The 12,602-nt window shown below is 31.5% G+C and overlaps 1 protein-coding gene across 5 annotated transcripts in view; it reads left to right on the top strand.

The window, feature by feature from the left end:
- LOC106872380 (protocadherin beta-15) overlaps positions 1–12,602 on the top strand; it is a 640,647-nt gene that overhangs the window by 264,439 nt on the left and 363,606 nt on the right. Inside the window, exon 4 of one of the 5 annotated variants that reach the window (XM_052973049.1) lies at positions 8,850–12,308. The exons of 3 other annotated variants lie outside the window; for them this stretch is intronic. In XM_052973049.1, the coding sequence (XP_052829009.1) occupies positions 8,850–8,878 (29 nt within the window). In that variant the 3' untranslated portion in view covers positions 8,879–12,308. Of the gene's footprint in view, positions 1–8,845; positions 12,309–12,602 lie in introns of those variants that run through there. One more of the 5 variants, XM_052973048.1, reaches the window with a different exon arrangement.

The following is a 12,602-nucleotide window of genomic DNA, read 5'->3' as shown; positions in this document are numbered from 1 at the left end:
CTATATATATATATATATAAATATATATATATAAATATATATATATAAATATATATATATATATATATATATATATATATAAAGAGACACATTTTTATGTGTATGCATATGTAAGTATGTTTGAATATATGTACGTATGTATGCATGTATATATGTGTGTGTGTATGTATGTATTATGTATGTATGTATGTGTGTATGTATGTATGTAGGTAGGTTGGTTGGTATATTCTCTTTTAACTTTAAAGAAAAACTCTTCTGGTAGATACAAAGTGCAGTTAGTATTTAATAGTTAAATGGATTGGTGTATGTTTACTACTTAAAACATTAAAAGCATAAGTATGTTCAGAAATGTGGTAAAAGAAAAATATTAGTTGATGATCAACATTATTTTTACTTCAGCAAGTATGGAAGACAACTTTAGACATGCTTTATTTTTTAACTGTCACTTTTGGTCTGAAATACTTTGCTCATAGCATCCTAAAGTATTAATGAATGAATTGCTTAATAAACACACACACACACATATGCACGCACGCATGCACACACACACATAGGTATATGTATATATAGAAGGTGATACCAAAAAGTTCCTGCACTAACTCTGTAGTGTGCCAGCAGATGGCAGCACACAGTTGGATGTGTTATGAGAGCTAGCAGTAACTGTCATGAGGCTGTGACCGAGTGAAATCAGTGTGTTTTCTTTGCAAGTTGTGAAATTTGTGTATGCAGTAGTTTGCAATTTTGTCATGAACAGGAACAAAGAGCCAACGTGAAATTTTGTGTTAGACTCAAGAAGTCTGCTGCATATACGTTGAGCATGCTTCCGTAGGTTTATGGCAATGATGTAATGGGTTGTATGCAATGTTTAGAGTGGCACAGGCAATTCAAAAGCAGAACACCCCTAGAAGACAATGAGCAATCTGCAAAACCTGCCACAAGTGTCATCTCTGGAAATGTGGTATTGTGCATCAAGAATTTATTCCCCAGGGCCAGGCCATCAATTGAGAGTTCAACTGTGATGTTTTGAACCGTTTGAGGGAGGGCATTCAGTGAAGGTGACCGGATCTGTGGAGCATGAAGAATTAGATTCTTCACTGAGTTCTCCTCACTCATGAGTTTCTCACCAAAAACAACATGGTATTGCTTCCACACCCACTCCATTCACCAGATTTAGCACTGGTGGACTTCCATCTCTTCTCTAAAATGAAAATGCAGCTCAATGGTCACCATTTTAACACTGTTGTCAAAATCCAGAGTCAATCACAGAAGCTCCTCAACTTGCTTACAGTAAACAAACTTCCAAAAGTGGCAGGAATGTTGGGACCAGTGTATTGCTGTACAAGGTGACTATTCTGAAGGAGATGATGTTAAAACTTAGGTAAATAAGTTATATTTTATTAAAGATAACTAATCCTGGAACCTTTTGATGTCACTTCGTATAATTTATATTTGTTGGCAAAAAGCAAAGGACTTTATGAAAATTTAGATTATTTAGAGATGCCAAATAATTAATACTTATTTATTTTTTATTTGATTTTATTTTCCATTTTTTTTTTCTGCTGAGACATATCTCATAGAAGGATTAGTAGATCAAATCTACCCAAGTACTTTTTTGACTGTCTGGTATCTATTCCATCATTTATTTTTTTGCTGAACCTCTAATTTATGAAGACATAAAAATATGCTTTGCGGTATTTCGTCTGCTGCTACATTTTAAGTTCAAATTCCACCGAAGTTGACTTTGCCTTTCATCCTTTTGGGGTCAATAAATTAGGTACCAGTTGAGTACTGGGGTTAATGTAATTGACTCATCCCTGACAAAAAAGCTGCCCCTGTGGGAAAATTTGAAACCATTATTATTATTATTATTATTATCATCATTACTTACCTTGTTGCTTCATCTTATACAAGCTGCTCCAAATCTTGCCCAGAGACCTCAAGTAACAGCAACTGATCGTTTTATTGTTATTATTATTATTATTATTATTACTATTTCTGTATTGAATAAATATTATTCTATATTCACAGTAATTATTATTTATAGATGGCTACAGTTTTTAAATCAAAACTGATCTGTTAGAGAAAGAATAAATGTTTGTTGTTATCTAGTTCAGCATCTTGCAGTTGGGTGTTCAAATTCTACAAACTTGGATTTACATGTGTGCGTATGTGTTTTTGAATATGTGTGTGTGTATACTTATGTAAAGTCCAACTCTATAGAATTTAACCATATGGTTTTGTTTTGGAGGATTCTTTTAGTAAGGTTTTTAAAATGGTTTCATTAGGAAGCCTTGATTTTGTTTATACAATGCTGTTAAGAATTTTATCATTTTTTTTTATGGTATTTTGCATGTCTGATGCAATGAAAATTTAAATCTTACTTTGTCTGTGATGCATACAAAGCTTTCTGTTCATGTGTCTTTATATGAGTTTACTTCATAGAAATATTATAATACGAATGAACAAAGTAACTTCTATGCAGTGGCTCAAAATAGCAGAGATGTTTCTTTCAAACTACAGTCTACCATATTAAAAAAAGAAAAAAAAAAAATGAGGAGTATATTAGAAATTGTAGTTTTGGGTTCCTTAACAGAAAATAAAATGGGATGGTCATGTTGAAATGGCTTTGAGCATAGACTTGCAAGACCAGAGATGATCTGTGGCTAAACAATAACAACAGCAATAATAATTTATTATTTCTAACATGTTCCCTGCATCCCTCTTTAGCTGAGTGTTCCTAATCTTCCAGGCTCTTGGGTGCTGGTACTACATAAAAGGCACCCATGCTGGTGCCATGTAAATGCACCTGTGCCAGTGCTGCATAAAAGCACCCAGTACATTCTGTAAGGTGGTTGGTGTGAGGAAGGGCATCCAGCTGTAGAAACTATGTCAAAACAGATAGAAGGCCTAGGCAGCTCTCCAGCTCCTCTCAAACTGTCCAACCCATGGCAGCATGAAAAATGTACATTAAATGGCAATGATGATGACGATGACATTATATCATATACAATGAAAGCTATCAGCTAAATTTTCATTGAACATTGAAATCCCATAAATGAAATATTGACAAAATATTTGAAATATCATGTTAAATAATATTGTGTTTATCAGTGATGTTGAATACTGGCTTCTCTTTCTGAATCTCTATAGTAACTGCTTCTAAATTACTGGTAATTATGTCTAAAGTGATAGCCTTCCTTCTAACTGTTAGCTGTACTATTAAGAATAATAGGCTATCTTTAAATAATATTATCTGCATTTAGAATATTAGAAATGTTAGATATAGAGTCATTACAATGATACATTTCCATATAAAAAGCTGTTGACATTTCTCATTTAAAATTTAGTTATGCCCTTCAGAATTTCCTTTAATGAGCAATATATCATTTATTTTGTGGTATCTTGATATGTGAATTAGTCATCATTTCACTGGATTATATTACAATAAGTTTTGGGTAGAACCTACGTATGGAATTCAAAGATGTGAGTTAGATGGCCATTTAATTCTTGGCTGTAGTATTTCTATAATTGGTTTTGATAATGCCTATGCTTAATCTTACAGTACTTTAGCATAACTGCTATTCTCTTATGTATAGTAGTCTTTGAGTAGAGAACAAAATCTGGAAAATATCACCATTCTGATAACTGGGAAATTTCTTTGGGGAATAAATTGTGTAGGATAAGCTAAGAAGATTGCTATGTATTAAGGGCATTAAATTTCATTTGCAACAGAGGAATGGATAACCAGAAACAGCTTAATGACTGGAATATTGTACTTGATGTTACTAATACCGGAGTTATACCAAATAACACTTATTTGAAAGTATGATGAATAGTCAAAATAAATGAGATATAGGTTAAGAAGGAGACAGATTGAGACACAGCTAACATATCCAATACATCTAATATATCCAAGAGGAAATTAAAAACTGTGAAAACAGTATTAAACTGTAAAACATAAATACAATCAATATTTCAATTTTTCTCAATAGCTATAATGGTTACAAATATTTCCCTAATAACAGTAGAATTTATAGATATCACTATGATACTTTGGAATTTCCCAAGAAGAGAAGCTTCACACTTAATCTACTTATATAATCTTGTAATGTTTACTTAGTTTATATGCTTATTGTAATACAAACCAATAAAGCAACTTCTACATGCTGACTTGACATGTTAGAAATAGCAACCAAATTCCACTCAAACCAGAATTATACTGCAGACACTGTTCATTTAGAACTTTCCAGATATAATTTTGGATCACTTGGCCCTTTTAATTCTGCATACAACTGAATAGTTCTTTTTTATTTGTAGAAATGTAGGTGAATCTTCATAGAATCATTAAAGTGTTGGATAAAATTCCTTGGAGTATTTTTCTGGTTCCTTTCATTCTTAATTCCAGTTCTAATGTCAGCTTTACTTTTACTTTTCATTCCTTTAGGGTTCAGCAAAATAAATTCTTGAAGCTGATTTATTTGACTTGCTACCTTCTCTCTTGAGTGTCTGACCTTTTACCTGTATTAGAAAACAATTATTTGTAGGATAGTTTCTTGCATTTAAAAAGGTTTGAGGACAAAATAGAAAAAATGTTTGGAATGTAATCAGCTAAAATGGACTGAACAAAAATACATCAGTATAAAAGGGGAAGGTTAATAGATATAACATCTAAATTCTTTTAATGTTAAATGAATCAGTATAAATTCCATGATACAAATTTATGTACATTTTAATATAAAATTGGCTCAAGAAAATGGTATCAATTGTTTTGATCTCAAGTTGCATTTTTAATTAGAGCTCTGTACAATTAAAAGACTATAAAATCAACCTGTAGTAGTCATCAATGATTGACCATAAATGTGAATTTTTTCAAAGTGTGAGTAATTTCTGTATTTTTCTGAGACAAGTGGTAGGTTTAATGCAAGTGGCTTCAGGTTCAGTCTTACTGCATGATACCTTGCACAACCTTTAGTCGACCAATTATTTGTTCAGTAATGTGGTAAACAGAAACTGGAAGCATGTCATGTGTGTGTGTGTGTGTATGCATGCATGTGTGTGTGTATGCGTGCTTGTGTGTGTGTGTCCAACTACCACCACCACTACTTGACTACTGGTGTGGGTTTGATTACATCCTCATTACATAGAAGTTTGGTTAAAGAAGCAGACAGAATAAGTACCAGACTAAGAAAATAAATATTGAGCCTGATTTTTTCAGCTAAACTCTTCAAGGCAGTCCCCCAGATTAGCTGCAGGCCTATAATTAGAACAGGCTAAAGATGAGCAAGGTATAAGATTAACCTGTAGATGTTCCTGCTGCATATCTATCACTTCACCCTCGGCTGTTAGGGAGAACCTATAAGAAATAACAAATCTCAAAGGCTTCTTCTATCGCTGGAAAATAACATCCTTGAAACTTGTTCTTTTCAAATAAAAATTAGAAAATGTGTAATCTAACAGAAATGATGAAGTTATTTGAAGGCCTAATCCTTATACATGCCATTACTGGGTGCAACATATATATTGACCCATTATTAATCTTATCATAATAAAATGTTTTAGGTTTTGGTTAATGGAAAGTTTACAGACTGATTGTTATATTTACTGTCAATATTTTATGTGTATTTACAGTTCAAAATGGCCACCGTTTGCTTTCACTAAAGTCCTTAAATTTTTTCTCAACTGAAGTAAAGGATTTATTGTGTTTATATAATAGGTGCATATGCTGCACCTGGTACTGTTCATATTCATAGATATAATGTACTTGTAACAAGGTATGCTTAAATGTAAATCGCATTCAGCATGTCCTTCAGCTTTGGCTACCTTCACCCAATTTTTATGACAATTACAGAGTTGACTTTAACCATAAATTGTCATCCATTATAGCCTCTCAGGTCAACCAAATCCTCTGAGTGAAATTTATACAGAAAGTGTGTGGGAAGTTTGTCAGAGGGATAACAATTCCTGGTTTTGAATAGTAGATCATTTAACACCACCACCTACCAAGCTTTTGAGTGCCTCCTTTAGAGGAGTCCACTCTCTTGCAAGCATTTGGGTCAGGTCTTCTGTCAGGATTACATCTTCCTATCAGTCATGGAGGCCCTAATAAAAAAATTTAAAACAAGTCAAATGGAAATAAGAGCTACCCTACCTCCTCCAACAAAGCCATTAAAAAGATAAAGAAAAAACACTATTTCAGTATTTCTATGCACAAATTTATAAAATCCAAACTGTCTTACAAGATAAGCTAGATTTAATTATTATATTAAATCATTCTGAAATAGAAGTGAGATTCATATTTAGTACTGAAATAATAACTCAATTATTTTGACTGGTGTATTGAATTACAAATTATTATTAACTGTATTCTAAATTAGAGATGTTTCCTAAATCTAATTCAACCACAAAATCTCACATGTTCTCATTCATTTTCCTTATCTTTGTGCACTCTCTCTCTTTTATATATATATATATATATATATATATATATATATATATATATATTCCACAAACAATATCATTGAAAGTATACTAGTTTGAAAACGTTAATGACATTTTTGTATGGATGATTGAATTAGTGGAAGTATAAAATCTATAATGCGGGTACTTAGATAAAATAGATATAAAAATACTAAAATGAAATAATATCTATTACGCACACACACACAAGTTTCACTGGAAGTATATGATTTTAGAATATAACTTCATGTTAATGACAATATATAAGGTCTTCCTCATATTTTGTAACAAAGAATAAAATGCAGATTATTCAATTATTTTATTCAAACAGAAGCTAATTTCATGCAGTAGCTTACCCAAATTTTTTATTAACTTATCCATCATGTGCCATCACTTAGTTCTATTAACTGACTAATGACCCGTATATATTAAATTTTTAAGGACACTTAAAGGACACAGCAAAGAATCATATAATCAAATCATCCTGGACCTTAGCCCGTCTTTTATCATGTTTCTACTCACTGATAGTTCAATGGACATATGATTAGAATGCTGCCAGATGGATTTTTCAAGCCAAGCCAACCAGCAAAATACCTAGGGGTATTCTAAGAATGTGATGGGTGGATAATATCCATAGTCTCAGCTGGTTATGCTTGGGAAACCAGTTGAAAAATATAGTGATGGTTACTTCTGATAGGACCCTATGGAAGAAGTACCTAAGGATTCTACCTCTACAATGTACTCAGGAATACTGGGCAGAGAAGGACGGATAGATGGATGGATGGAATCTTGACAAAAATTTTTTTTGAAAAGTAATTAATATACAGTAAGCATTGTACTTGGTATAAATATTTTATTCCTCTGAAAAATACTGACTCCTCTAATCTTCCCTCATAGTTCATGCTTGATATTTACTTCTCCACTAGTGAACTCACAATGTACTCAGTGGGTGCCAGTTGCTACTATCCAAGTTAAGCTCCACTGGTTTAGAGGTTGACAATCTAAAGTCGAACCCACTTGGAACAGACATTTCATTGTAAAACATATTTAAAAAGATGAAATGTTTTCTTCTTGTGAATTGCAATTTCATATCAGTTTATTTTCACATGTAGTAAAAAAAGAACAGAATTACAGTAAATTAATTCATATAAAAATAATACATTGTAGATTCCTAGGTTTAGCAATAAATACAAAGATAATAATGAAAATATCCTTTTTTAAATTTAAAATATTATTTGGATTTGTGATATGAAAATTGTCCTCTTTCCAGTGATTTATTTTCTACATGAAATATAAAGAGTAAGAAGGAAATCTTTCCATAAACCAATGCTCAAGTAAAGAGATCTATGTATGACAATGCAGTGGCATAGCTAGACTGTGGGACAGCTCTTGAGTTTGCAGCCTCTCCCTCACCAAAGTCTTAGCAGACCTAATAGTGCTATCCCCATAAAAGTATTGCCACCTACCCTTAGCTATATTTCTGTGATAACAGCTGTTTCAGAAAACATGAGAAATCTGGGTACTAGATATAAGTTGTAATGAGAACTAAAGAAAAAAAAAATCACAGCTGCTTTACTTAAACAGAAAATTTCAGACAATCTCTCCACACTTCTTGGTAGTTCTAGATTATTTCAATATTTACACACTCTTTGCTAACTGTTTCAGTCATTTCATTCTCATTCATCATGTGTAAATGTCTCAGAACATAACTGAGTCACTTATCTGCTACCACCATATATTCTCAAATTTGGAAACAAGTAAAGACACTCTTTAAATCAAGTCTAACACACTGACAATCTTTATATGTATTTCCCTCAAATATTATACAAGTTATCATAGACCAATATCTCAAAATGAGTTCCATTCTTCATTGCCCAATAGTATGGTTGTCACACAGATATTCAACTGATAGTTTTTTTATTCTCTGACAAAAACAAAACGGTTTGAAGTCTCTTCAGATGCTTTCAAAATTTTTAGATAGACTTTCTATATTTTTATGGTGTTCATGTATCTTATAATATATATATATATTACTAACCATGTATCATTTGTTATATATTATTACCCATGTATCACATTTAGATTTATTCTCAATAATTTTGTATTCCCAGTGTATCATTTTATATATTATACTGTTCATATATCATTTAGATACAGAGATTTTTCGCAGAACACTTCATTTCAGCCCCTGTGTTGATGATGCATTTTTGATTACCATCTATCAACACTAACATCCATCATAGCTTTCCTATCTCTTTTTTATTTCTCTCATTATTTCTCTTCTTTGTATAAATAATTTGGTTTCTGTTTCATCCAATTTTATTTTTTTTTGGTTTCTGTGAAAACTAACATTCAATGCTCTTTATCTTTTTCATATCATCCCTACTAGATAGATCCCACCTGTCTATCAAAGTGTAGTTAACAACTTGAAAATGCAAACTCAAAAGAAAAAAAATGTCTGCTGCATACTTCATTATCTTAGGATCACTTCCCAGATAGAGGACACTACCATGCTTTAAATGCTGGACTAACCATCCCCAAGAAACTTCTCAGTGTGGTTAACATTCATTCAAGAAGGATTACATTACTCTTTAAAATAAAATTTTTAAAAATAAACAATTTCACTATGAACAGTTTCTTTAGAAAAATGCATCTTCCTGACACCAACATCACCAATTCTAGATTAAGAAAAAAAAAAAAAAAAAAAAAAAAAAAAAAAAAAAAAAAAAAAATCAAGAAAAAATTCATATCATTTGACTGATCGTTACTGTCTGTCACATCTCTACCATTGTCTAAACTTCCTTTTCTGTCCTGTAAAACAATTAGCTCTTCCAAACTAGCTAGCTGAACTTCTACTTAAGTAATCTGTGTTTCCCTCCAACATACCAATTCGATCTTCTCCTACAGCACCACCTTTTCAAGGAGTGTACCAAATACTGCTAAAATGCCACTTTTAAAACCACATGCACAAAATTACTCACACACACATGCAGATACATATGCAATCACAAATACAAACACAATACAATAAACTCACATAAATGCACATACATATACGTATGCACATACGTATATACACACTTGAGGGAAGGAGGAAGGAATATGTAATACCAAATAAACAACAGGTTAGTAGCATTTTCTATAAACACATAAAAGCCAAAAATAAAAAAAATATCTTCTGTGTGAATGATTATAAACTCTGATAATTGTCTTAAAACTGAACAATACTAAACAAATGATGAAAATTTAATAGCTTGAGCATTAAAAATTTTGCATAAAGTCTTTGAAGTGAAGCCCCAGTATGGCAAATGTCCAATGATAGGAGTCAGTAAAAGTATATAAAAGAAAAAATAAATGGAAGCTTTAACCTTTTCCAGCCTTGAGGATGGTCTCATAATTTCTAGACAATTAAACAAACCTTAGTTCAATAAATCTAATGCATCTTGAAACAGCTTGCATGAATTGGCTAATGAACCACTTAACAAAGCAAGTACATTACTTTACTTACTTAAGCCCATTACTCCCTACAAAGAATAAGCCATTGACGACTTTTCTTCACTGTTCTTGGTTCTGAGCTGTCCTCTCCCACATCATGTTGGTTTTAAAATGTCATTGATTCTTCTGTAATTTTGCTTTTTCTAGGTTGGGGTGTTGGCCCTATGCAAACACATTTTTACCTCTGGAAATTGACAGTACATTTTAGTCTGGTTTCTGTTCTATGACCTGTTCAGCATGGGAAGCTCTATCAAGATCTTACACTCTGCTGGCATAGCATCTCACTCTGTTTGCTCCAGTTTCTCTAAGTATGTGGAAATCTAGGCTCCATTACACCTTATTAATGGTTTAATGATTAACAGCAGGAATACTATCCAGCTGTATAAATAGTCTTATACACACACACACACACACAAACAACATTTCATTTATGTAAACTCGAATTTAAAATATCTATATTAGAATTTTCAGTAAATAACCACATGGATTAATTTCAATGGAAGTTATAAGCTTTGTGACATTAAACACTTTCTTTAATTTGTGGATATCACTTGATTTGATAAGAAGCGTTCTGTTGTCTGGTCAACTGTCTTGATAGTCATGAAATTAATGCAATATATGACTGAGTATTCCACAGGCATGTGTACCCTTAATGCAATTCTTAGGCTGAATCAAAATGAAACTGATCTCTTGAATTATAATTGCATTCCAAATAGAGAATAAGAGAGAGAACTGATTCTAGTAGAGGACTGGTACTTTATTTATTGACCCTGAAAGAATGAAAAGCTAAGTTGACTTTATCAGGATTTGAACTGAGAATGCAGGAGTCTGGAACAGATATTATAAGCCATTCTTACTGATACTGATAATTCTGCCAATTTGTTTACCTTATGTAGATTAAATTACATTTATATGTAAAGCTAACGAGAGAATACTTTTGTGGCCATTTGATATGCTAGAAATATCAGCCAAAAATCCCATTCAAATCACACTTTACTTGGCCTAACTATGGATAAAGTGTGTCCTGATGAAGAACCGTCAAGTGTTATTACCAGAAATATGACCAAGTGAATGATAAGTTTAAAATGTACAAACCTAATCTCCTCGTCTTCAACAAAATAACTATGCTAATAAAAAAGAAAATTAAAAACTAACATATTGTGTAACTATGTCTGTAATACTGAAAGATTTCTTATCTAGCTCTACATGTGTATATAGTTCTACCAATATGCAAGCTAACGTATTATGTCAGCTCTACTAATATATCATGTGTAAAAGTCAGTTCTATTGGTATATTTTCTAAGTCTATTGTCATTTTTACTAGCATATTAGCTATATACATTAATTCTTCTGACATATAAACTCCATATGTCATTTCTACTTATACATTATCTAACTTTAGTTCTCTATATTCTTCTACAGTTATGTATTAATTCAATTTGTCAACCCTGTAGTTCTATGGATCAATTCTATTGTTACATTATCTAAATCTATATGTTAGTTCTATAGATACATTGGCTTGCTCTATATGTCAGTTCTATTGATATGTTAGCTTGCTCTGTATGTCAATTCAACTGTCATGTATTAACTATACATTGACTCTACTGCTCTGATATATTAGTTCTGTGAGTCAATTTAATTGATACATTAGTGAGCTCTTAGTGTCAAGTCTACTAACACATTATCTAGCTCTATATATCAGTTGTACGTCAGCTCTACTGTCATATAAAAACTGCTTACAGAAAATGTCATCTTATACTGGAGTTGTTTCTAATGTTTATTATCAATATCAAAGAAAAGCAACAGAATAAGGGAAGTAATAATATCAAAGAAAAACAATTAAATAAGGTAGTATACTCTTCTTTTTTAATTTTTTACTATCATTCCATTTATCACCCCCACAACCGCCACCATCACTTCTATCTTTTTCATAAACCACTCATTAAAGCATACACTTAGTATAATACAAGTCAGATAATGCTATGTATATTTGCCTCTTGAATATAGCTTGATGGCAGATTACGATGTTGTTGAAAATGTCAATTTGGCACCATGAAAATACGATTTATGCTTGAATATGAAGTGATATGTTTTTTTTATTATTTTCTTTATTAATTCTGTTTTGAAAATTGTCCCTTCATTTTATATCTTATTTTACAGAAAATATGATTTTTATATAACTATGTGTAAATATTCTTTTGAATATAATAAAAAATTTATATAATGACATTGCACTCCTGCCAATTATTTTTTAAAAATTATATGGAGTTGTCTTATATTTGAATATATAAAATGTATAACATCCTGCAAGAAGTTAAACATCTCATAACTGCTTGAGAAATTTGAAATAAAATATATTAAAATAAGCTAATTTCATGTTTCTTCTTTAAATATATATATATATATAAAAAAAAAAAGGATATTTCTCAAAGAAAATACTGTTTCTTCATTCGCTTCATAACTTGGTCTTTTCTCTCTTATTTATGATAGATTCAGGTAAAGAATACGCATTCCTGATAAGATCCATTAGATCATAACAATTCATTGTCCTACAGTTTCCCGGTTTTTCTATTTGCTAAGTCTCCTCTGTCATTTTCCTAAGTTTTATAATGTACATCAATTTTCAGTTGATCCATTTCATGTCAGGGTTT

This window comes from Octopus bimaculoides, chromosome 14 (genome assembly GCF_001194135.2).
Source record: "Octopus bimaculoides isolate UCB-OBI-ISO-001 chromosome 14, ASM119413v2, whole genome shotgun sequence".
Taxonomy (NCBI): domain Eukaryota; kingdom Metazoa; phylum Mollusca; class Cephalopoda; order Octopoda; family Octopodidae; genus Octopus; species Octopus bimaculoides.
This window is presented reverse-complemented; position numbering and strand designations above follow the sequence as displayed.